At 41.5% G+C, this 27,388-nt stretch overlaps 1 protein-coding gene across 1 annotated transcript in view; it reads right to left on the bottom strand.

Annotated features, from left to right (window-relative positions):
* The window catches only part of smg1 (SMG1 nonsense mediated mRNA decay associated PI3K related kinase), a 148,023-nt gene that overhangs the window by 5,093 nt on the left and 115,542 nt on the right, over positions 1 to 27,388 (bottom strand). The window contains exons 57-63 of the mRNA XM_076751852.1: positions 25,603 to 25,755; positions 23,942 to 24,121; positions 19,592 to 19,819; positions 19,016 to 19,227; positions 18,827 to 18,927; positions 18,383 to 18,559; positions 17,805 to 17,911 (exon numbers count right to left, since the gene is read on the bottom strand). Coding sequence (XP_076607967.1) covers positions 17,805 to 17,911; positions 18,383 to 18,559; positions 18,827 to 18,927; positions 19,016 to 19,227; positions 19,592 to 19,819; positions 23,942 to 24,121; positions 25,603 to 25,755 — 1,158 coding nt within the window. The remainder of the gene's footprint in view (positions 1 to 17,804; positions 17,912 to 18,382; positions 18,560 to 18,826; positions 18,928 to 19,015; positions 19,228 to 19,591; positions 19,820 to 23,941; positions 24,122 to 25,602; positions 25,756 to 27,388) is intronic.

Below are 27,388 nucleotides of genomic sequence, written 5' to 3'. Positions count from 1 at the left end.
AGGAAGGCTACAGGCCCGGATGGCATCAACTTCAAGCTGCTCAGGGACTACACAGATAATCTCTGTGGGGTCCTCCTGCACATCTTCAACATGAGCCTCAGACTGGAGAGAGTACAGACCCTTTGGAAAACTTCCTGTGTGATTCCAGTCTCAAAGACCACGCACCCCAGGGAGCCCAAACACTTCAGGTAAGTAGCCTTAACCTCCCACCTGATGAACACCTTGGAGAGGATTATACTGAACCACCTCCGTCACCTGGTGGGCAGTGACCTAGACCCCCTACAGTTTGCATATCGTCCAAGCATCGGCGTGGAGGATGCAGTCATCTACCTGCTCCATCAATCTCTTTCCCATCTGAAGCATACTGGAAGCACGGTGAGGGGCATGTTCTTCGACTTCTCTGGTGTTTTCAACACGATCTAACCATCACTGCTGAGGGGGAAGCTGGAAGGAGCCGGCGAAGACTGCCACCTGGCGGCACGGACCATCGACTACCTCACCAACAGATCACAGTATGTGAGGCTTCGCAACTACGTGTCCGATGTGGTAGTTGGCAACACGGGGGCTGCGTAGGGAACAGTGCTCTCCCCCTTCCTCTTCACCCTTTACACATCGGACTTCTGACTTAATACTGACAACTGCCACATCCAAAAGTTCTCCGATGACACAGCCATTGTTGGACGCATTTCACAGGGGAATGAATTGGAATACAGGGAAGCTGTAAACCAACTTTGTCGATTGGCATGGACTGAACTACCTGCACATAAACGCCAGCAAGAGGAAGGAGAATTTTAATTGATTTCTGAAGGAATGTACCACAGACTACTCCAGTGAACTTCCAGGGCTTGGACATTTAGATCATGGGGGATTACAAATACCTGTGTTCACCTCAACAACAAACTGGAGGTCCTTTGGAGTATGAAGGACACTGTTAAAAACATTTTGTGACTGTGTGGTGGCATCTGCAGTTTTCTATGCAGTGGTCTGCTGGGGTTGTGGGAGCTCTGAGAGGGACAGACTTAACAAACTGGTCAGGAGAGCCAGCTCTGTCCTGCACTGCCCTCTGGACACCGTTGAGGGGGTGGGTGAGAGGAGGATGTTAGCCAAGCTGACATTGATCATGGAAAACCCATCCCACCCCCTGCATTGGGGGCCTCAGCAGCTTCTTCAGTAACAAACTGCTGCAGCCAGTCTGTAACAAAGAACGCTACCACAGGTGCTTCATTCCTGCAGCACCAGTAACTCCAGCATCATGTAATGTAGCACTGTGCTGATGCTGTCTTTCTCAATTCTACATCATACTCACTTTTTATTTGCACTACTGTTTCAATTCACCTGGTGCAATCTCCAAGTTGTGTATTTCTCTCAACTGTGCAATAATTCTTTTTATTATCGATATTGGCAACTATATTTTTATAAACTGTATATATTGTGCTTATACATAAACCCAGTATTTCTCAATTGAAATAGTATTTTCTCAAGTTTAATAGCATTCTCAAGTACAATACAATACATGTCATGTCAGTAGTTGGTTTTTCTCATAAGACTACTAGCAATAGTAGCAGTAGAATTATTTGGCATTTACTATTTTTTATAATCTGTAAAAATGTACATATACATAGTTGTTTTTTTCTATTCTGTATCTTGTAAACTTTCATATTGTTATTTTTTGACCTTTTATGCCACTGTGCCTGCTTTTTGTAACCTGCTGGCTGTAACGATTAAATTGCACCAGTGTGGGATCAATAAAATCCTATCTTATCTTATTTTATCTCAGTGAGTCGCCGTTCTGACCATTTTCTAAAGCATGTATCTATATGGGAGGGTATACAATCCTTTATAAAACCAATATTGGTTAGTGCTGAAATTACTTCAAGCAAGCCAAATGATTGTTTTATTTTCCTGCAAGTTTTAAGTGTAACTCTAGTCCATTCACCCATCTGAGTTTCCCTTAGGGAGACATCTAGGACAGTCAAGGTCTGTTGGGGTCTTGCACATAAGGTTTTTTGGATGTTGAGCCAGCGTGTATATGAAAAATCCTGAATCCATATCGTTAAAGGTTTCAACTGTGCAGCCCAGAAGTAATATCTTAGATTCCAGATTTTGAGCACACCATGTAGTTTAGATAGCTGCAGTGTTTTTAGTCTAATCTTTGGTTGCTTTCCCTGCCATATAAATTTTGAAATGAACCTTTCCAATTTTCAAAATGTAGATTTTGGGATCTCAACAGGTAACATCTGAAATGGGTAGAGAAGCTTAGGTAGCACATTCATGCATACACTCTCAATATGGCCTAACAAAGATAGGAAAAGTATTGACCACCAGTCCAAGTCCTTACTGATATTTTGGATTATGTTTTTGTAATTTGCATTACATAAATGTTCTAGCGATGAAGGGATTTGAATACCAATAGATTTAATGCCCTCTTCAGGCATTTAAACCCACTCTGAAGTTTGACTGTTTTTGAGATTTTACCACCCATATCCACAGCCATTATTTTGTCCACATTAACTTTATAACCTGAGAAGTACCCATATGTGGAAATAAGATCCTTCAAGTGCGGGATTGCTGTTGCAGGGTCAGCTAGATATAAAAGCACATGATCAGCGTACAACAATAATTTATGTTGTTCTTCATTTATTGTCAGTTCCTTTATGTTACTGTCGTTCTTAATAAGTTGTGCGAGTGGTTCCATACTTATTTCGAACAGCGGGGGCGATTGGGGGCAACCCTGTCTGCAGCCGCATTCTAGGGCAAATCAGTCTGACAAGAATCCATTTGTTTTAACAGCATCTTGTGGATTAGAATACAGTGTTTGTATCCACTTTATGAAATGGGGGCCAAATTGGAATTGTTTCAGTGTTTGATATAGGTATTGCCAGGATACTCGATCAAATGCCTTCTGGGCGTCGAGGGATAATATCATGGCTTCCTCCTCCTTGACTTTTGGATGAGTCAGTAAATTTAAATTAATAGCTGTATTTTAATAATAATAATAAACGTAATTTAGAACGCACTTAACATCAAACAAATAATCTCAAAGTGCTACATTGCAAAAAAAGGGTAAAAAAAACAATGTCACAATAAAAACAACTAAAACTAGTGCAGAGCAAGGCTGCATATAGGCCTACGGAATTAAAACAAAACAAACAAACAAAAAGGACTTTAAAATTTGTAGTCTGTGCAAATGCTTTTCTAAAACGATAGGTTTTTAAGCCTTTTTTAAAAGAATCCACAGTCTGGGGTGCCCTTAGGTGGTCGGGGAGAACATTCCACAGACTGGGAGCAGCTGTGCAGAAAGCGCAGTCACCCATAGTTCGGAGCCTTGTCCTACGAGGCTGGAGGAGGTTGGCCTGTCCAGAGCGAAGATGGCGTGAGGAGGATTGGGGGGTGAGGAGTTCTTTAAGGTAGGGGGGAGCAGTGCCATGGAGGCACTGGTGGGTCAGCAGGGAAACTTTGAATTCAATCCTGTACTGGACAGGAAGCCAGTGGAGAGACTTGAGGACAGGTGTAATGTGGTCATATTTTCGCACCCTCATCAGGATCCTGGCAGCACAGTTCTGAATGTACTGCAACTGGTGGATGTTCTTGCTGGGGATCCTGATGAGGAGTGCGTTGCAGTAGTCCAGCCTGGAGGAGACAAAGGCATGGACAAGTTTTTCGGCGTTGGAGAGTGAGTGTGGGGCAGAGTTTTGCAATGTTCCTGAGGTGGAAGAAGGAAGTCTTCCAAAGGTGCTTGATGTGGACCTCAAAGGACCACATTTTGATGGACATTTCAGTAGATTATGTTATAGATGTGACACTACTAAAAAGAAAAGGCAAAATGCATAAAAACTGGTTTGTGATATTGGAGCTGTGTGCGCACCTTTGCTGACTCTAAAGCCAAGCAAATGGAGACTTTTGTGCTCTCCGCAGTTTTCATTACGGACCCATCTTTATATAACAAAACACTGTTTCAGTTTGTCCCGATGTGTTGTAGTACTGGTTAGTAGGCTAGTTGGACAAGATCAGCTGACACAGTGCAAAGCAATGTATGCACACTGTGGCACAGTTATTTCTTACTGTATATGAGTCAAATGTTCCTTATTACTATCATTTTTCTCACAGTTCTGTTTAATAATGCATCTTTTAAGGCTTTCCTGGCACAAAATAGTTGTATAGTGATAACAAATTACTGCAGAGGCATCTTCTTGACAATGAATGCCTGATTCCCACAGTCTTCTCCAAACAGTTGATGTTGAGATGTGTCTGCTATTTGAAATCTGTGAATCAAATATTTCTGAGGCCGGTAACTGCAATGAATTTATCCTCTGCAGCAGAGGTAAGTCTTAGGCTTCTTTTTCTGGGGTGGTTCTCATCAGAGTTTCATCATAGTGTTTGGTGATATTTTTAGAAATATATTTTTTTTTTTTTTAATTTTGTTTGGAAAAAGACATTCTCGTACAACATATCAAAATGTTCAAGAATATTCAGTATTGTCTGTAGTCTCATTCCAGTTTTTGTTTTTTGCCCTTATGCATATGGATGGGCAGGTAAAAGTCCATAAAAGGCACAATCAGTGTGGTATGAGACAGTCCACCCTTCTTTTTTCTCTAGGTTCACTTTCCTGCAGAAGTGTCCTTTGGTATTCCTTTGAGTGAACAGTTTCCACACTTTTACACCCTAAAGTAATTGTATTCCTTATTCCACCCTTATACAGGCACTATAGAGTACTGCATTTAACTATTCAGTCAAACATTTTCAAATTTCAAACTATATACATTTGGACATAGGGACTTTACATTATTTCCATCAGAAGAAAGAGAGGAGGAGATACAGAAAGGAAAATTCGATAAAAAGATGCAAAACTTCGGAGGGGTCACATAAAATCTGCTCTCTTTGGGGATATAAATTCAATACACTTTTCTCAATTTGGTAGAATTTCTCCTTCTGGGTTCTTAGAGAATAAGTCAGCTTTTCCATTTTGAATATTTCTAGTGTTACTCTATACCAATCCTCCATAGAAGGCGGTGACGGATTTAGCCACTTCCTAGTGATACATTTGATACTCGCAGCCAATAGGGCCTGCAGCAGCTTTATATCCCTTCTCAGTTTCAAGCATACAACATGACCCAGGTACAGATTCTCAAAGTTTAGGGGTATGCAAATCTTGAACACTATATTTAGTGTGTTATGAATATTGCTCCAGTACTGAATTAGTTTTGGGCAACTCCAAAACATGTGAAAATGGTTTGCCTCCTGGGAACCACATTGTCTCCAGCATTGTGAGCTTGTGTTTTTATATTTTCCCTGATGTGGAGTTTTAAAGTACCTAATCACATTTTTCCAACAGTGTTCTCTCCAGTCTGTGGAAGAGGTCTAGGACCACTGGAAGCTGCAGATCTCCCCCCAAGACTCCTCTGAGAACCTCAAGCCTGCCTCTCTTTCCCACCTCTCTTTAATATAAAGTGTGTTATCATTTTTAGCATAGGGAAGTACATTGTAAACTTTAGAAATGCTCTTTTTAATGGTTGAGCGGGAGGCTAGTTTTAGAATTTCAAAAAATGTTGATTCAGCTGCTGAGGGGTCAGAAATTCTGCAATTTTGGTTGAAATAATCATGGACTTGGAGGAATCTAAAAAAGTCTATTTGTTGTAAATCATGTTCGGCCTTCAGAGTCTGGAAACTTTTAAGTGTGCCTTTGTGTGTAAGAGAGAGGTAGGTCATAAGGCTCTTCCCCACCCAGGATTAAAATCTTTTATCGCCTCTATTAGGAGGGAATTCTGTGTCAAAGGCACACCATCTAAAAATTTTAAGCATATTTTGGATTTCACAAGCTTTGATTACCCTCTGCCATATTTATAGTGTATGGTTAATCCAAGAGTTATTAATGTTCTCTAACTTGGCTGCTAGACCTCTATCAGCAATTGTGGCTTGCAAGGGAAAGTTATGGGACAAACCCAGTTCTAATTCTTTCCATTTGGCTTTTTATTCTCCATTACACCAGGGTAACAGGAAGATTAATTGTGAGGCATAACAGTAGTTTCTTAAACAAGGGAGTGCCATCCCACCTCTCTCTTTAGGAAGTTGTAGAATATTGGAAGCGGATTCTTGGTTTTTACCCTGTCAAATGAAATGTGAAATCCATTTATCCCATTCTCAGAATTGATTGTCGCTCACTTCCACTGGCAGGGTCCGAAAGATGTATAATAGGCGGGGAAGGATAATCATTTTTACTGCACAAATTCTTGAGTTTAAACTTAAGAAGGGGATCAGGTTCCATTTATGCAAATCTGATTTAATTTTTAAGGATAATGGGCCGTAGTTTTCTGTTGTCAGTTTTGTAAGATCTTTAGTCAGATTTATTCCTAAATATCTAATTGAGTTGGCTTCCCAGTTAAGATTGTAATCCTCCAATAAATTTCTTGAGACATTAAAATTAAAAGTCATAACCTGTGTTTTAGAGATATTGAGTTTATAACCTGACAGATTCATGAAGTCACCTAGCAATGTCATTAATTCTACAAATGACTTCTCGGGTTCCTCCAAAAAAACTAAGACATTGTCGGCAAACAGCGCCACCTTCTGTTCGGTTCCTGCTACACCAATGCCTTTGACAACTTCACTTTGTCTTATCTGTTGGCCAATGGGTTCAATAAATAGGGCGAACAGAAGGGGGGAAATCGGGCACCCCTGCCTCGTTCCCCTCTCAAGGACAGGAATCGGACAGATCCCCATTAATATTTACTCAAGCTGTGGGTTTATAATAGAGGGACTGTATCGTTCTAATGAATTTATCTTGAAAGCCAAATATTTCCAACACTTTATAGAGGAACATCCATCGAACTGAATCAAAGGCTTTCTCCGCGTCTAATCCTACTATCATTGATTTTATTTGGTCTTAATTTATTTGGTCGAATTATGTGTAATGTTCTTCTCAAGTTATCCACAGTCTCTGTTGAATGAATCCAGTTTGATCTAGATGAATAAGATCTGGTAAAATTTTTTCTAATCTATGAGCTAAAATTGATGTATACAGTTTGTAATCCAGATTAAGGACACTAATAGGTCGGTAGTTTCCACACTCCTGCTTGTCTTTGTCTTCTTTGGGAATGACAGAGATGACTGCCTCCCTCCATGAAGGTGGAATTTCTCCCTTCTGCAATATCCAATTGAAGGTAGTAAGTAGCAATGGTGATAGTTCTGGTTTTAATAATTTGTACTACTCTGTCGTATAACCGTCTGTCCCTGGGGACTTACCGGCTTTTAATTTGGAAATAGCCAAATTCAGTTCATTAATCGATATAGGCTGTACTAAACTTTCATTTTGCAAAGTTGTGAGAGAACACAGGTTTGGGGAGTTTAAAAAGGTATCGATTTGTTTTTCATCCGAGATCTGGGGTTGAGAGGATAAATCTCTATAGAACGATTTTTTTTTTTTTTTTTCCTCTTCTGGCTCTCAACGAAGGCGGACGCTTTTTCTCTTGCTCCCTCCCTGCCCTTATCTGCCCTGCTGCTGCTCTTTGTCTTGTGCTGTCTTTGTCTGATCTATTGGAGCCTCTCTCTGCATTTCTTTCCGAAGCCTAAAATCATGGATTTGGTCAGCTGGTCTCTCAACGCAATTGACCAAATTTTCTCGATTAAGAGACTGGGTAAAGGAACGCCCGCCTGCCCTGACGGAACGTTTGCAACCGGATACACGATGGACTCCTGGGAGAAGTGGAGGATCGTGTGCCTGTCGATCCTTTCCGTTGAGGATGTTGAAGACGTCTTCATAATTGGATTTGTGATAACAGGCTTTCTGCTGTCTGGAGTTGGCAGTTTCCTGATCTATCGCAAAGTTCAGAAGATGTTGGCAGCACTTTTGGCAATCGAGAAGCTGCCAGTCTTGATTGAAGGAATGAGCAGGGCTGTAAACACTCAGACTCAAGTGATGTGTGAGCTTGGTCACAAGCTGGATGCGATTCTTGATCAAAATCGCAAGCTGGATGCGATTCTTGATCAAAATCGCAAGCTGGATGTGATTCTTGATCAAAATCGCAGGCTGGACGCGATTCCTGAACTCTTTCGCAGGATGGATGCCAACTTGGAGAAGTTTTCAGCTCGGCTCGAGTGAAATTGGCCACCGAATTTGGATATATTTGAACAAAGACACTGGGAGACAGAGAGAGACTCAAAGGCAGACGGAAAATTTGCAGTGTCGGCCTGCCCCAAAACAATTGTTATCTTCATTGGCTCCCTGAGATAGCTGGCCTTCCCAAGGCCGGTGTCTCTCCACTCTCCTGGATGTTTTGCAGACAAGATGCTCCGGCCCTATCTCCTCCCCCATCACCCCCCTACTCCTGTGAACTTTGTTTCTGGATCAGGACTCTCCGAGGTCGTCTCCACAGCTACGGCTGTGTTTTCGTCATCAGTTATCAGACGGCAGAGACAATGGGTTGGACTGAGTAGAGATGAAGTACACGGGCTTACACATACACACACACGAAGACACATATGACACGCACACAACCTCCAACTCAACGCCTTTGTGGCTCCCACCCCCCTCCCTCCCTTGTTGTGAGGCACTCAAATGTGGCTGCGTGCACGCGCCCCCAGTGTCTGTACGGTGACACCTACCCTCCCCAACTCCCCTCACCCTTCCCACATGTGTAAGTCCTTGAGATTTTGTTGTAATGTCTTACTATGTTGCTTATATGCCGAGGTGTTTTTTTTTCCTAATCTCACACTGTGCCCCCCCTACAGGAGCTTAGGAATTGCTTTTTTTACCCTCTTCTTCCCTCTTGTTTTTCCTCTTTCACATCTAAGTAAACGGGGCGCTCTCCATGTGTGCGACCCACAGTTCTTCCGCTCCTGTCCTCCCCTGTTATGTGTCACTGTCTTTTTTGTGTTTCTTGGACGGGATGTAACTGAAATGGAATTTCTCCTTCGGGAGACTAATAAAGGCATTCTGGGCAGGCAAGATGGCGTCGTAGCGAGAACACCACACCTGTTAGGCTCCGGTGAGGCTTTCTGAATTATCCGTTTAAAACACGCATTCACCTGGTGAAACGTTACAGGCGTATGTGGGAATAACTGAGTATGAGCTTGGAAGGCTATTTTGTCAAAATGCCCCATACTAGTCGTAAGATTAAGACTAGGCATATTAGCGAGAAGCAAGCTACGGCCGAGCCCGAAGAAGCTAACGCGAGCGAGGGAGAAGCTGTTACTGCAGAGACCGAGGAAACTGAGAGCGACGTTAACCCGAGCATCCTGTCGGCTTTGAGTAAGATTACTGACAATATTACAAAGTTACTGGATGCTAAAGTCGACAAGGTTCTTGCTGCCATAAATGAGCAAACATCCCAGATGCAAGTTTTGACAGCGCGGTGAGTTTTGACAGCGTTGGTGATGCGGAGACACGGATCTCAGGCGTGGAAGACACTTTGGACGCGCTGCAGGCTTAAGTGATAAAACTTGAAAAACAAACATCCGACATGGCAGAGCATATAGATGACTTGGAAAACCGCAGCCGCAGATGCAACCTCCGTCTGATCGGGCTGGCCGAGGGCATGGAGGGAAAAGATCCAGTCATTTTCTTGGAGAAATGGATTCCCTCCTATCTCAATCTCAAAACTAAAGCCGGGAAGATTAAGTTGGACCGCGCTCACCGCTCCTCTGCACCGAGGCCGGATCCTGACCAACGCGCCAGACCCATCATCATGAAACTCCATAACTTCGCTGATAAACAACGAGTGATGGCCGCGGCCCGACGTCTAGCTGCAGAACCGAATCAGCCAGCGGACCGGATTAAAGTCTCCTTCTTCAATGATTACTCGGCGGCGGTGGCCAAGAAACGCAAGGCTTTTGACGAGGTGAAGATCTGCCTGAGGACAAAGAAGGTGGATTACGCGCTTCTGTATCCTGCTACGCTTAAGGTGATCGTTAACGGTAGGGAGAGGAGATTCAACACACTGGAGGCAGCCACGACCTACGTGGAAACGCTGCCCTGAATTGCTGCAACGTTAACCTCCGGACTGCCCCTTTTTCTCTGATATTGCGCCTGGACTGCACTTATGAAGAAACGTGAGTACTTGCCCAATCCAGGCGGGTGTGACTATATCCCTTTTCTCCTCTAACCTTCTGATCATAATCAACCAGGTGAAATGTTTTACTTCATCTGTGCTTGACAGACTGTGTTCAAGTCTATGAGTAGGCGCGAGTTAAGCGCTTGCCGCGCCTGTCGGCTCCTTGCCACAAGCAGGAGAAGGATGGTTTTCCCCTACATGTTCAGTAGGACTGTCGCCAAGTTACTGTTTCTGAATGTTGTGTTACACAGCTCTCTCTGTTTCTTTTTCCCCACATGTATGACATTTTTATTTTATTTTATTATTACTTTTTTTAATTTATTTTTTTTTTTTCTTCCACAAAAGAGTCTGGTGGATTTGGCTTCATGTCCTTTATATGATAGGCTACATGAATAATAATAGTAAAAATGAAGATGAGAGTGTGCACCTGGAATGTAAGGGGAGTCCATAACCCTATCAAGCGGAGAAAAATACTTACATGTCTAAAGAAGGATGATATAGATGTTGCTATGTTGCAAGAGACACATCTTGACGACACTGAACATGTAAAGCTGCAACAAGGGCCATTTGGACAAGTATTTTTCTCATCCTTCACAACAAGAAGTAGGGGGGTAGCAGTTTTGATTAGGAAAAACCTACCTCTTACAATATCTGACTGTGTTAAGGATCTGAATGGTCGTTATGTGATTATCAAAGGAATTTTGCAAGGTCAAAATATTGTTATGATGAATGTATATTTTCCACCTGCCCACCCAATTACTTTCCTTACCAAAATGTTTCTGGATTTAGCTCCATTTCTTCCTAACTCCACTGTTATTGTTGGTGGTGATTTTAATTTAGTATTAAACCCGCTTATTGACAAGTTTCCACATAGCACTTCTCCTCCCTCTCTTCAGGCCAATATGCTCCATGCTTTATGCGAGGAGTTTGGGCTTATTGATGCTTGGAGGTGCATCCACCCCTTGGATAAGCAATACACATTTTTCTCAGCTCCGCATAAGTGCCAAACTAGGATCGATTATTTTTTTCTGCCAAGAACTGACTTCTATTCAGTTTTATCATGGGATATAACCAGTATAATTATTTCCGATCACGCTAGAGTAATAATGGATATAAACCTCAAAACAGGTCTACATCGATCTCGGCACTGGAGACTTAATACCATTATTCTTAAAGACGAAAAATTTACCTCTAATTTCTCCACTGAATTCAACGCATTTCTGAAAATTAATGCCTCATCGGCCAGTAATGCCTCCATCTTATGGGAAACATGCAAAGCTTATGCAAGAGGGTTAATTATCTCATACTCTGCATCGAAGAAGCATCAAAGACAGGAGAAACAAAACTCTTTAGAGAGTGATCTGTCGGATAAAGAAAAGGCATATATTGCTTCTCCATCACCATTACTATGGCAAGAAATCACAACACTCAGATCAGCTCTAAACTGCCTCCTCACTAGGGATGCAGAGAGGAAAATGAAATATACCAGACAGAGGTTTTATGAGCATGGAGATAAAGCAGGTAAATGTCTGGCCTACCATGTTAAGAAACGTGCAGAATCCCAAACTATTGCAGCTATATCTAATGAGGATGGTCACAAAGTATACGAAAATAAACAGATAAACAGCTGTTTTAAAAATTTTTACCAAAACTTGTACTCCTCCGAACAAACCCCAGAAACAGAACAACTAATGGGTAATTTCTTCGCTCAATTTGACTTACCATATATATCAGAAGAGCAAAAGTCTGCCCTTAATAGTCCCATAACTAAAACCGAAGTGATCAAAGCCATTAATACATTACAGAATGGAAAGTCACCAGGACCTGATGGTTTCTGCTGTGAATTCTATAAACAGTTCCAAAATATTCTTGTAGAACCACTTCTTAATATGTTCAATCACTCCTTCACCACAGGAGAATTTCCACACACACTAAAGGAGGCCAATATATCCTTAATTTTAAAGAAAGGGAAATGTCCGGAATCTTGCAGCTCCTACAGACCCATAGCCCTCTTAAATGTGGATAGGAAACTGCTTTCTAAAATCTTAGCTTCCCGTTTAGAAAATCTTTTACCAGTACTGGTTAAGGAAGACCAGACAGGTTTTATAAAGGGTCGGAATCCAGCCACTAATGTTAGACGTTTGTTGAACGCTATCCTAGCTTTTAAACAAAAATCTATTAATGGCCTGGTGCTTTCTCTTGATGCAGAGAAAGCATTCGACCGAATTGAATGGTCTTTCCTACTTCATACACTGGGCAAATTTGGTTTAGGGGAGAACTTCATAAAATGGGTCAAAATTATATATACTAGGCCGCAAGCAGCGGTCTTGACTAATGGGTTCAGGTCTGAATATTTCAACACTCACAGAGGGGTGATGCAAGGTTGCCCTCTATCACCCCTCTTATTTGCTTTGGCCATAGAACCATTAGCTGAGGCTATAAGGGTGACACCCACAATACGTAGTTTAGAAATTGGACAGTTGTGTCATAAAATAACCTTGTACGCAGATGATGTTCTGATCCTTTTGACCTACCCTGAAACATCAGTACCAGGTCTTATTGATGTGATTGACAGATTTAGTTGCTTTTCTGGTTACAAGATCAATTTGGCCAAATCAGAAGCTATGCCCCTTGGCACTCTTTCAAAAATACCAACTACCGTACCTGCCTTTCCTTTCAAATGGTCTCCTAACAGGTTTGTGTATTTGGGAATTTTCATTACCCCATCCTTTGACCAATTATATAAAGCCAACTTTATACCCTTATTTTGTAAAATTAAGCAGGACTTAGAGCGATGGACACCACTTCCTGTCTCCTGGTTAGGACGCATTGCCCTGATCAAAATGAATGTGTTACCTAGACTACTGTACCCTATTCAAATGATCCCTGTTTTGTTTTCCAAACAGGTCTTGAAGGATGTAAATGGGTGGCTCAGCTCTTTTATTTGGAACAAGCGTAGACCCAAGCTTAAGATGGCAGTATTACACCTACCAAGCTCAATGGGTGGCTTGGACTTACCTAATATTAAAATGTATCAACTTTGTGCCCACTTAAGAGTTGTTAACGACTGGGTTAAAGGTAGAACTTCAATCTGTATGGATATCGAGGCAGCTTTATCACAATGCAGTGATTTGCTATTTTTTAATAACTTTAAAGAAATTAAAGCTTTTTGTACAAATCCTGTAACAATTAACACTCTAAAAGCATGGCGGCTTGTCCGCCGTCTTGAGGGAAGGTCAAATAAAACATCTATTTTCACCCCAATAATAAACAACCCAGCTTTCCCCCCAGGCTCTTTGGACCCTGGTTTTCGGCAGTGGTCTAATAAAAACATTAAATCTCTCGGGGACCTTCTCTCAGATGGTAAACTTATGTCATTTGAACAACTCACTAATAATTATAAATTGGGCAAACAAGATTTCTTTCGCTTTTTGCAAATAAGACATTACATCACTCATAGCACAACCCTTATTGATTACCCTGAAATATCTGCTGTCGAGAAAATTCTATTCCAGCAACAGTTGAAGGTGTCTTTGAGTTTATTTTACCGTGTACTTATTGGTTTATCTTCCACTGATACTCAGGGGACCAGAGGCTTGTGGGAGAAGGAGCTGTCTGTGACCATAGATGAAGAAAAATGGGACACTATTTGGGCTCTTGCTAAAAAGATTTCAATTTGTACTCGGACAAGAGCATTACAACTTAAAATTCTACACAGATTACATATATCTCCTCATCGCAGACATCTCTTCAACCGCTCGCTCTCCCCTTTGTGTCTCAAGTGTAAAACCGATGTGGGAACTTTAACTCGTTGTTTTTGGTCCTGTCATAAATTTCAAAGATACTGGGTTGAAATTATAAGTGAAATGGAGAGAATTTTTCATGTTAACATAGACATGGATCCCACATCCTTGATCCTAGGTCTTTCAAGTGACCATTTAAAAACAGCAGCCAACAAAAGATTGTATAATATTCTAACATTTGCCGCTAGGAAGAACATTCTTTTGCACTGGGTTAATGACAAGGTTCCCTCTATTTGTGGCTGGCGTGAGATAATTTTCGATCTGATCCCCCTGGAATATCTGACCAACGTCATACATTACAGTGTAGATCAGTTCTACAGAGTACGGAGCCCATTTTTGGACTATATCGGACCGGACCTCTCCTCCCCTCTACTAAAAGGACTGGTGTGAACGACATCTGCTTACTTTAAGCCTGATCCAACATAACACTGATCCATCACCTTTTGTATTTCTCCTTTATTATGATTTATGTTTATCTTTCATTGAGAGCTGTTGTACTTGTTTTGTGTCTTGTTATGTGTCTAATGTTCGTAGACACTGTCTGATTTGTTGACTGGAAACAAAACTCCAATAAAAAAAAAAAGGAAAAAAAAAATAAATAAAGGCATTCTGATTCTGATAGCTCTCCTGAATTTTACTAAGTTTATTTTCGAGCTTCTTTGTGTTGGGGTTTTTAATTTTAATGATTGTATTATCCACTTGTTGTTTGCGCAACTTATATGCTAAACGTTTTGCTGATTTTATTCCCTCTTCATAGTACTTCTGTCTCAAAAAAAAAAAAAAAAAAAAAAAAAAAAAAAGCATTTTTCTCTGGGTTTCTTGCATATATATATCGTCAATTTCACTCTTCAATGTTTAATTCCCTCTTTTAAAATTGGGCTTGATTTTTTACTGTCTGCAGTTTGTAACTGTTTTAGTTTTTCTTGGAGGTTGGCCAATCTCTGTTCTTGAAGTTTATTCATATGTGTAGTAATGGATATAATTCTCCCTCTCATTACAGCCTTCAATGTATCCCACAGAATCACAGGCGATGTCCCCAGAATCATTGAAGTCTAAATATTCTTTAATTTCCCCCTTTAGTTCCTCCCTTATTTTTGGATCACTGAGAATATTTGAGTTTAATCTCCATAACTTTCTCCTCACTTTCCCCTCCAATATTAGAGACAGAGATCAATTGTTTTTATATCACAATCCTTAATTTTGAATCTGTCTACATTAAACGTAAAAAAGTAGTCAATCCTCGAATAGAGTGTGGACATGAGAAATGTGTGTAATCTCTACTGGTGGGGTGGAGTTCCCTCCATGTGTCTATTATGCCCAATTCACCCATCAGTGATTTCAACTTCTTGGTTAGGAGTTTGTTCTGGCCGGTGGTCTTGGATGAGTCCAGAGTGGGATTCAATCTGAAATTAAAATCCCCCCCACAAATTACTACCCCCTGGGAGTTTACCATCAAATCAAAAATGCGTCTATAAAATATCCATTCACTCGCTGGTGGGGTGTAAACGTTTATTAGTGTTATTAAAGTCCCTTCTATTCTCCCTGTAATTTTAACAAATCTCCCGTCCTCGTCCTGGATTTCAGACGTGTTCGTAATTTAATGTGTTTGATAATAGGGCTGCTACTCTCTTATGACCTGACTTATATGAGGAGGAGTAAACGTGCTGGAACCCCATCCTTTTTACTTTTGTGTGTTCAAGTTGGTTCATGTGTGTCTCCTGGAGGAAAGCTATTTGAGCTTCTTCTTTTTTCAACTTTGATAAAATTTTCATTCATTCATTCATCTTCTATACTGCCTATCCCTTTCAGGGTTGCGGGGGGCTGGAAGCCTATCCCAGCTGTCAATGGGCGAGAGGTAGGGTACACCTGAACCGGTCGCCAGCCGATTGCAGGGCAACATATACAGACAAACAACCATTCACACTCACGGACAATTTAGAGTCACCAATTAACCTAATGAGCAGGAGGAAGCCGGAGTGCTCGGAGAGAACCCACGCATGCACAGGAAGAACATGCAAATTTCACACACACACAGGCACGTGCACTACCTGCTGTGCCACCGTGCCACCCTTGATAAAATTTTGCTTCTCTTAATTGGATTTAACGCCCCCTTCACATTGAAGGATATTATTTTTACAGACTCTCCCTGCATCTTGAGATTGAGTAGTCTACATTCCCTTCTAGTCTCATAACAAGCAGTCCCTGCACAGAAACAAGACAGAACAGAATAACAATACACACATCATGCCTGGTGGTGTTTTGCTGGCCCGGGTTGTGCGTCATGCTCGTGCTAGCTGCCATAGCCCACGCCGGATTCTTTCCAGAAGCGACTTTGGTTGGGTGAATACTTTCACCGAGAATCCTTGTCTCGCTAGGTCGACTGTTGCATCCTCCACTGTGTCGTAGGTTGTTGACCCGTCCTCATGGAAAACTCTCAGCCGTGCAGGGTAGAGGGTTTGGAATCTGATGTTGCTTTCCTTCAAGTACCTTCGTGCCTCCGCATACTCTCTCCGTCTGGCCAGGATTCCCGGGGCGTAGTCGTGGTCGAGACAAAACTTGCAATTTTCTCACGAGAAGCCTTTCTTCTGCCACGCCAGTTTAATCACTTCTTCTTTCATGCTGAAGCTGAGAAATTTTACCAGGATCGATCTAGGCTGGGCACCGGCCAGGGGCTGAGGTGCTAATGCCCGTTGAGCTCTTTCTATCTGCATGTCTGTCGAGCTGGGAATAGCAAGATTGTCTTTAAGCAGTTTTTCCACAAATGGGATCACTGACCTGGGACCTCCTTCGGCTCCTTCGGGAACGCCATATATCCTCACATTTTCTCTTCTTGAGCGTCCTTCTTGGTCTGTTAGCTTAGTCTGGAGCAGCTCCTGTATTTTTAGCATTTCGGCTAGTACTTCTTCAGCATTTTGCAGTCTCTTCTCGCTCTCCCCAATTCTCGCTTCGGCTTCATCTAACCTGGAGTTACTTTTGGCAATCTCTCCTTTAATATCTTCGAGCTGAAGTTTGTTGTCTTGCCTGAAGTCTCATATTTCTTTGAGAATCAAAGTCAGATTGCCGGCTCCACACTGTCCGTCTCGCCACTGTTGAGGCTAGCTGTGGGGGAGCTAACATTAGCTCCTTCATGTTGCTGCACTTCACCGTCTTTGTCAACTCTTTGAGCGGTTTGTCTTCTATTTTGGATCTTTTGTGGCATCCTCGCCCTCTTCCGTATGGTTCGTAAGTTGTTCAACATGTCTGTTAGTTTAACTTTGGGGCGGTTTTATTTCGCTTTGGTCGGGAGGTCTCTGCCTAAGCTGCCATTGCGTGGTGACCCGGAAGCGGACCCTGAAATACTTGCCTTAATGATGGGCTGTCATCTCTGTTTACTTAGTTGAGCGGTTCTTGCCATAATGTGCATTGCTATTTACTGTATACCAACACTATGGACATAACACAACTGATGGTCTCAAATGCATTAGGAACACAATTAAATCCACTATTTAACTTTTTACAAGGCACACCTGTTAACTGAAAAGCATTCCAGGTGACTCCCTCATGCAGATGATTGACAGAATGCCAATAATATGCAAAGCTGTCATCACTGCAAAAGGTGGCAGCTTTGAAGAATTTTAAATATAAAACTGATTTTGCATCATTTATACTTTGTTGACCACATAATACCACGTGTTATTTCATAGTTTTGATGTCTTCAGTATTAATTTATAATGTAGAAAATAATTTAAAAAAAAAAAAAAAAAAAAAAAAAAACATTGAATGAGAAGGTGTGTCCAAACATTTGATGGTACTGCATGTAACATAGAGTGAGTATTAAAATGTATATTTTGTCAGTAGACACTATGGACACTTAGTCCATTAATTCTATGTTTAGACTGATGGTATGGTTGTTTTCAAACATGAAAAATGATCATACTTGAATCTCCCATGACAGCCAGTGTGTCTGGAGTGTTACCTGCTCTGTGACGCTCATCCTCCTGTTGGGATCAATGTCTCTGCCTTCCAGCTTGGCTTTCACTCTTTTCCACACACTAACCGCATACGAGTTCCTCTCCTGGACGGCTGGAGAGCAAGCAGCAGGTTCAAAACAGTGCAGTGGGATTTTTAACCAAAATCAATATTTCGTGTTCATTCACCCTGCTCTTCATTCACTCTTGAGTCTGAAATCTAGGTTCAAGTAAGTGTAACTCACTTGAGCTACAGGCAAAGGCATAAGTCCACCAAACCTCTGCTCCACCCAACTATATTTAACCTTACCTTTCTGCTTAGGGAGTCCGGGCTAAGCCACTAAGAAATTACACATCTGTTAAGGGATATTTTCACAAATGACCAGTGTTAGCCTGCTCATTGGTAGAAAATGTCTGAAAATCCACTTGTTTAACATTTTACTCAATAGTTTTTTTAATAAACATCACATTTTTAAAAATATAATTTTCAGGTCTCACTCCGGTATATCCTGGAATTGTATACATGTAAAAGCTAAAATAAAAGGACTACCAACCACAGACTAGTGAAGAGAGTGAAGAACAGTACCTCGTCCTGTTTTGGGGTCTCGTACAGCCCTCTTGGGACTGGGGTTGAGGCCTTTGCTGTTCATCAGCAGAGTGCTGGGTGGGGTATCAGTGGGAGTTCCCAGGTTACGTGGCAGAGTCTTGCGTGCATTCTGGGACATGGAGTCTGGCTGGGTCTTCATTCCGCTGCATCTTACAGCTGAAGTCACACCACATATGACATGGTGTAAGAGAAAACAATGAAAAAACACAAAATAAAACAAGTAGTCACAAGGTCTGTATTTGACCAATGAATGACCTCCAGCATTACAAATGTCACCCAAATATTTAGTCCCTAACTCCTCTGGTTTTCCCAAAGTATTAAATTGTGAATAAATAATCACTCATGTACACCACTCCTGGAATATAAAACACTTCTCCATTTCAAGATGTTTCTATGGATGCTTTGATACTTCTCAGTCTGTACCTGCTGCAAAGCTTGTCTGTGCTGCAGAAACAGGACTGGCACATTCACTGTCTTTGTCTGTCACCAGCGGGGAGGCGAAGCCAACCAGGCCATTATAGACACTGCAGTGATGCATACACAGTATATTAACACAGGATTTACACATGGAAATCAAAAGAGTGTGAGAGTATACATTTATTATGTGAGCACCTCTGGCTCTGGGAGTGCAGCTCCTTCAGGGTAGCAGGAATCTCCTCCAGCAGTTCAAGCTGCTCCTGGTTGCGAGGCTGCCCACTGGCCTGGACCACAGTGAATAGGACCAGCTGGATGTTGTCCTGCCATGCTTTGTACTCCAACAGGAAGTGACGCACACTGCCCTCATATGCCACCTCTTCACCATCAGCCAATGCTGCCTCCTCATCCTGTATGATAGAATTAACCCAGAGGATGACTACTCAGTCACAGCTGAAACAGACTTCTGGGTTAGAATAGAATTTATCTGAATACTGTAAAAAAGAATACATGCTCTGTAACACGTCTATGTGTGTCTGACTTAAGTATTAAGACCCCTTCTCTTTTTGCAGACTTTACTGAGCTGATGATTTAAAAAATAATTAATTTTTTGCACTGTTTCTACACACACACCCATTAAAACAATGATATAATAGTGTGTGTGTATATATATATATATATATATATATATATATATACTTTTTTTTTTTTTTTTTGGTAAAAATGTATTAAAAACCATGTGCATGTTTGAACTAGCTTGGGCCTTGACTGTACCTTAGCCATGGCTCTCAGGAGGTGCTTGACATCAGCCAGTTGGCGGTTGTGGCTGGACAGAATGGTCTTAATGGAGTCAACCAGGAGTTGCAGTGTCTCTCCGCAGGACTCCAGCTGCTGCTCCCTCTCCTCCTGAGTCCTCCGCTCAACACTCAGCTCCTCCTCCAGCTGCCTCTGGGCACAGCTCAGCCAGTCAGGAGTGCCGATGGGCAAGTCCAGCACTGGACTCTGTCATGATAAACAAAAGCTTAAAGGTGTCCAGTTTTTGACCTGTAGTAATGCTATGGAGCAGGTACTGCCAAGAGTTTCACTGTTTCACTTACATACGGGTGGCAGTAACACTTCAAGATATGCAACAATGAGGCAGAAAAGGCAGGAAGGAATAAGACTGTAAGCCCAGTAAACATGACAGTACACAATGCAGGATTAAATTCATGTATTCAACGTGTTTGCTCAGCCTCAAGGATATAGAATGTGTTCTGGTCAGAAACTGAATGTAAACTAGGGTTGTCAAAAATATAATTTGGTTATTCCCTCTAAAAAAAAATACATAGGTTTCAACCACTTGCAAAGATTTTCAGACTGTAGATCTCTCTCTCTGTGCCATGGTTGGTGCTACAGAGAGAACCAAAACAAAACAAAAAAAAATGCTGTCTCTCAGAGCGAGATGAAGTGAATGATTCACAACTGATGCGTTATTCGATAGCCTAATTTTTATACAGGTTAGGTAATATTCATAATGGGGCCACTGAAGTATTTCCAAATGGGGCTTATATAATAGGTTGGGTTACAAATTACTCCCTCTGCTGTCAAGTTGTGTTGTGAACCGTCCCATCATTACTATTCCGTTTTTGTGGACTTATTTTTTGTCTAAGCTTAACCTACATCAAGTAGGTTAGTAGAGTTTCTGATGATGTAGCATGTAGTGTAAAGCTGAGATTGTTATTCAAAATGTCTGATAACTTTATGGAAAAGATCTCTACATTTTTGTTAAAGAGTAAGATCCTTTTTTTTTTTTTCCCAGAAACAGCTTCTATATTTATATATTTTAGTGAGAAATCATAATTTTTTAAATGATTCGCCTCTCATTCCCGTGGTTGTCTCCCAATCAAATAGCGCAACTACCCCACAGAGGTTATTAGGGAGTTACGGCACCGAAGTTCAAAATCAGCAAAATTCATATGGAAATACAGTTTATCTTCACAGATTACACTGATACCGAATTAGAGGTGTAAGGAATTGTTAATATGTCCCATTTCTTAAAGGGAATTTCTGCTTCATCCAAATACTTCAGGAATATTTTTGGACATTTTGTCACCATCACAGAAACACTAGGTAATTGCTTGTATGACAAGATTGCCTAACACTCAGTGACTGCAGTTAGTTATTGGTTTGATTAATGTTTTGCGGTCTACTAATGTGTGTTTGTATTGATTACTGATGTTGTCTGGTCAGGCTAATTGCTAATTATCAGGTAATTGTACTATGTTTCTAATGGCAGTATGCAGTCAATCTCAACAGTCATTACAGCTTGAAACAAACTTGAGAAGGTTTAGAGACGGTGTGGATCAGCTCTGCTGCATTATTCTGCACATCTTCACCCTGAGCCTCAATCTGGAGAGAGCTCTAGCCCTATGGAAAACTTCCTGTGTGGTTCCATGTGGTGCATCCCAGAGAGCCCAACCACTTCAGGCTGGCGGCCTTAACCTCCCATCTGATGAAGACCATGGGGAGGATCATACTGAACCACCACATCACCTGGTGAATAGCATGCTGGACCCGCTACAGTTCACATTTCAACCAGGCATTGGAGTGGAATTGGATTGGAGTGATCTACCCACTTCACTGATCTTTTTCCCACCTGGAGAGTACAGGGAGCACAGTGGAGGTCATGTTTTCTGAACTCTCCATTGCTTTCAACACAATCCAACCATAATTGCTCAGGTGAAGGCTGGAAGGAGCTGGAGTAGACTGGCTGCGTGGACCGTTAACTACCGCATCATCAGACCACAGTATGTGAGGCTTCACAACTGTGTGTCTGATGTGGTAGTTTGCATCAATGGGGGCTCTACAGGGTACAGCGCTTTCTCCTTTCCTCTTCACCCTCTACACATCGGACTTCAGACACAACACTGACAGCTGTCACATTCAACAATTCATCGATGATATAGCCACTGTTGACAGATGTCCTGTACAGGCATCTGCTAAGACGGCTAATTTCCTTTGGAGTAGTTAGGACACTATTAAAAACACTTTATGACACTGTTGGCATTTTCAATTGTCTATGCAGTGGTCCGCTGGGCCTGTGGGAGCTCTGAGAGGGACAGAAAAAGACTGAACAAATTATTCAGGAGAACTGGCTCTGCCCTCTGCACAACATCGAGGAGATGGGTAAGAGGATGATGTTAACCAAGCTGACGCCAATCATGGACAACCACTCTTACCCGCTACATGAGACAGTGGGGGCCTTAAGCAGCTCCTTCAGCAACAGACTGCTGCATTCACTGTGTAAGAAGGAACGCAGGTCCTTCATTCCAACAGCAGTCAGACTATTTAACTCCAGCATCATTTAACACTTTAGCACTGTGTTGATGTTGTTTCATACCACAGCATTACAAAACTTCTGTTTGCACTACTGTTACTTATGTTAACACTTGCTCATATCTATTACACCTGTGCAAATATCTTTGAAATATTACATATTTTTTACTGTTATATATTTTTCCCTCCTGTGTAATAGTACAAATCATTGTATTTATTATCCATATCTGACTCGTGTAATTGAATATGGCAATAGTATTTTTACGTCAATAGTATTCATATACCTTGTATATAATGTACATAATTGATTCTTATTCTGTATCCTTTTTTACTGTCTTTTTTATTCTTTTCTATGTATCGCTATTATTCTTTATTTCTTGCTGTCTGTAACAATTTCCCTAGTGTGCAATTAATAAAGTTTTTTCTTATCTTAAATGGGATGATCTCTTCTGAGTTTGGGTGCCCAACCAGCAGCTTTTGCAAACCCACATTCTGACAGAGACACTGTTATGCAGGCAAGTTTTGTGGTGAATGAGCTAATAGCTAAGAAGATGAAACCTCACTCAGAGGGACATGGTACTCTGTGAAGCAGTACCATATTGCTGCTGTGGAGCTGCTAGTGCCAGATAAAGTAAAATTATTCCAAAGTGTCAGTTTGTCTGGAATAATTTATAGAGATGAAGGGAAAACCCGATGTGGAAACTCAGTCATAGCATATCTCTGTGTAATTTGATCTTTCTGGTAAACAACACCAAATATCTCTCAGAGCTGAACCTCGTGCTCCAGCCAGCTTCTTAGCTCTCTGCTTTCAAATGTGAAACCATTTGAACCAAATTTAAAGCTGTTGCAGGTGCAACTGGAAAGGTGTAACACTGTGCATTTTCTTATTCTGCAAGACCAAAAGCCTGCTATGACATCTGAATATGCTTGTGGGTGTGAAAACTCTGATTTCTTGAGAGGTTTCAGGACATGAAAAGTAAACAAAAAGAACTAAGCCCATTTGGTCAACAATTTAATATGGAATCAACTTGTGTGCCTGACAAGCAGCATGACATCACTGAGCCGCAAAGCTGCCAAAAATCAGTAAAATGTTCACAGACAATGTATTTCATTTGTTTTATCCCAAAATAGGAAATCTTGCAATCCACTCATACTGACTACATAATTATTCAACTTGTTTATGGTTATGTTTAGGCACTGGAAAATGTGGTTTAGGTTACAGAAATATCATGGTCTGTTTTAATATAGATGAAGTCAGCAGTGGCTTGAGACTTGAGATTTTCTATTAGCATTTAATCAAAATCGTTCACTGACCTTAACCAAAGTGTTTTTGTTGCCTAAACCTAACAACAGACAGAAGTAGTATAGGAAGTTCCTGGGCGTCGGCCTCTGGGCAGTGGGATATTGTCCCCAGCCAGTTACTGGGCAAGGTTGGGACTATAAAAAGACAGTTTCATCGCTGTCTCTGTTTCTCTCCTCTACTCTGTATGTGTTATGAGGTGCAGGTCTCTGTGTCTGTTCAACCAAGGGTGGGGCTGAGACAGACACAGAGAACAGAGATGCAAAGGGCAGACAGGATGAAGCATGTGCTTTAGCTGCATTCACACAAAATCACAAAATTTATTTGTGCTTTAGAACGTAACTGCCATCAAACAATCAGAAAAAAACCTTCTTGCTAAGACTGCTCCCTCCCTTCATTCACTCTCTAGCTTGCTTCAACACAGACCTGGTTCAAGACTTCTAATGCAAAAGTGACATCTGATATTTTTGACAGGAATATAGACTGCAGAGATCAGAGATCAAACCCACCAGTCTGTGCAATAGTTGTAGCTCCAATGGAGACACAGTGCTGCTGAACTGGGCAGCAAAGGAACAGGTTTGCTGGCAGCGCTTCAGCAGTTCAAAGAGTGCTGCATCCATGTTGAGGGCCTCGGGGGATCGGGTTCGAAGTCCTTCAAAGTTCAGGATGGTGGAGCATAGGAAGGTGACCTATAAGGAAGACAACAAGAAAACTTGCACTTCTTTTTTTTAACATTGGTCATCTATGAAGTCTGGATTTTCCCTGCTTATCTAACTCAACAGTGGGCTGCCTTTGTTTTGTTGGCTACTGCCTTGAAAATTCAGAAAAAAATATTGAGCCTTTTATCAGCAACTGCTTTGATGCACTTGTACCAAGCACTTGCACATTACACATGGCACTCAAGTGTGGAGGCAATGGAGGAATGACACATTTACAATTTCTGCAGGATCAAATAGGACTGGATGTACAACCCCAGTAGCCTATTTTTTGAGTGCAGTTACTTAACAGATAACAGAAATCATGAATTTCCCTATTTTGAATAGCTTCATGCTTCCTTGCCTGTATTCGTGAAAATTAGGATAGAGAAATTATACAAAATTTGTCTCATGTAGCACACCTATTTTGATTGATAATGTATTATTAATTTATTTGACACAAACATCTGAATATAAATTCTATTGCACAAAAGTTTGGATTCTGTGTAAACTATGAATAAAAGTCAATGTGATAATTTGCTATTCCTTTTTGCCATTTACTCAATTGAAAACCATACTAAGACAATACATTTAACGTTTCAACATCATGATTTTTGTAAACACCTGCGTATTCTGAGTTTGGGGGCAGCAACACAACAAACTGGGACAGGGACAAGACTGATAAAGTTGTGGAATGCTCAAAAAACACTTGTTCTAATTGTTAACAGGTAACAGTAACATGATTGGGTATTAATGGGCATCCTCATGGGGCTGTAAAACTGTTTGCAAATGATTGCATTCTATTTTTCTTCATGTTTTACAAAGCATCTCAACCTTTTTGGAATTTGAAAATAAGAGTTTATCCTATAGATTCCATGTCATATGATACATAGGACACACCTGTTTTTATTTAATTTTAGTGCTTCCTCTGTTCTCTATTCATATTTTTATGGAAAATTCATCACTGTTTTTTTCAATAGTATCAATGTTGTGTGACCCTGCGACTTGAAATCAATACTGAATTAATTTACAATATAGGACAAACATGCTCCTTTATTATATTTTAGTGATTTCTTCTAGTTTTTTTCTTCTATTTTATTAATCTTAATTATTATCACAAAATTCAGCATTTTCTGTCAATAGCTTCATGTTGGTATCTGTTTACTTGCAAAGCTTTTTTCCGTCATTCTTGTCTACACTTTGTACATCAGGGTCTGTGCCGTTTTGTCCTTTTTAGGTTTCTTTGTCTGTACGTAAATTGGTAAGCAATAAGTGAAATTGAGATATTTTTCACTTAAATGCACTGCACTTCAAATGCTCTGAGCACAAACTCAGTATGCTGCACGTGCCACGCACGTTCTCCTATCCACGTAAAACTCAACTCTGCAAGTGCTGTGGATGGCACAAAACAGAACAGCCCAGTCACTTAATTTTTACAAATGGGCCCTTGATCGTGATCAAGGCAGTGGTGTTACCTGGCTGGTGCGCTGATTCTCTCTGGCCACCATGGCACGTCTCTCCCTGATGGTCATCTCAAAGTCCTGCAGGACAGGAGCCAGTGCCGGATTGGCTCCACCCGCCCACTTCAGACGCTGCTCAATGCTAGCTTCTAGTGATGCCAGCTTCTCCTGAAGACAACAACAAACAACACAAAGATATGGACTTGTGTTCTATGAATATTGTATTTTGAGTTTTTCAAACTGTAACTTCTTTCAGACCAATGAAACAAACAGAAAACGATTCCATTTTCCCACATCAAGGTTTGGTGGCAGTTTGGTAAGACTTCAAACAGTGTGCAGACCTTCACATTTATCACCCAGTCCTAGGATGTATTACAAAATTACAAAATCGGTTTGCTCCACTACTGCAGGACCCTGGATCTCCAACTGAAAACCTGGATAACTCCTCGGACTCACAGAGAAGGGTAAGGCCTGACAGGAAGTCAGAAGCTAGAAAGCTACACGGAAAGCTACTGACTGGTCCTGAGACTCTGGTTGTTGGCGATTCTGCTATTAAAGACGTGGGAAGCATGTACAGCAGAAACACGAAAGTATTGTGCTTTCCTGATGATACGGTCTCCAACATGACCGACAGAATCCTCAGTCTTGTTGCAGAAATTCCAACTTTGAAATACCTTGTACTGCACACAGGTGCAAATGATATTGCGAAACGACAATCTGAAGTGCTCAAACGAGATTTAGATAAACTGCTAAATGCAGTGAGCTCTCTGAATGCTGAGGTCTTCTTCAGTGGGCCTTTACCACCAGTCAGAGGAGGAGGAGAGAGATTCAGCAGATTATTGGCAGTAAACAGATGGCTTTCAACTGCATGTGATGTCCACTCAGTGCATTTTATTGACAATTTCAACTTTTTCTGGGACCGCAGACATTTTTTCAAAGGAGACGGACTTTCCCTAAACAAGTCAGGAGTAAAACTTTTTGCCTCCAACCTATCTTTCTTCCTGCGTAACACTGTTCCCACTCCCAAGGACAAGAGACAAGAGGAATCCAAACAAAAGCAGCAAACACCAAAACATGAAGGAGAACCAACTCTCCCCCCGCCTGTATGCTCTAACCATGAAGGATGCCAGAGCAAAAAGGGGGATGCCTCATGTCCTCCACCAGGGGCCACTGCTCGTGAGGATTCACTGACTCCAACCACTAAAACTCCACCTAGGTCACCATCTCCAACTGCCCAAACTCCATCTAGCTCATCATCTTCACTGGGTATCCCATCACCATCCTCCCCCCTTCTGGAGTTTACTGACCAAATGAACAAACTTGTCAGCGCGGGTATCAGACTTACCCCTCGCCCATATGGGGTCCTGTCCCCCCAAATTCCACCCCGCCCCCTACAACCACCCTGTCCCCCTCCACCACCACAGCGCCGACGGGCACCACCTCCACCCCCTCCACGGCTTGATCTGAACCTACTCCAGTCCCCTAGTAAGAGCCCAGCACAGCCACCTATTTGTGTTGGTAACTGATGTGTTCCGGGTCCAGCTTTTAAGGCAAATGTTATGCCTGACTTTTCCAAGGAAAAGCCAGGGCCCATTGTGCCGGAAGCAGTGATTCATGTCTCAATAGGTAGGAGGAGAAGATCGGCCCATCTCTCCAGAAACATCACATCATCGAATTTAACATGTATTCCACATCAGCCACAGTATGTTCTAAAACATGGGGATGTTGGACTTTTTAGCACATTTAATTTAGCCCTTTTAAATGTTAGGTCTTTGGCAGGCAAATCATTCTTAATCAATGA

The sequence above is a fragment of the Chaetodon auriga genome, chromosome 16 (genome assembly GCF_051107435.1).
Source record: "Chaetodon auriga isolate fChaAug3 chromosome 16, fChaAug3.hap1, whole genome shotgun sequence".
Classification (NCBI taxonomy): domain Eukaryota; kingdom Metazoa; phylum Chordata; class Actinopteri; order Chaetodontiformes; family Chaetodontidae; genus Chaetodon; species Chaetodon auriga.
Note: the sequence above shows the minus strand (reverse complement) of the source record. Positions and strands in the feature narration are given on the sequence as shown.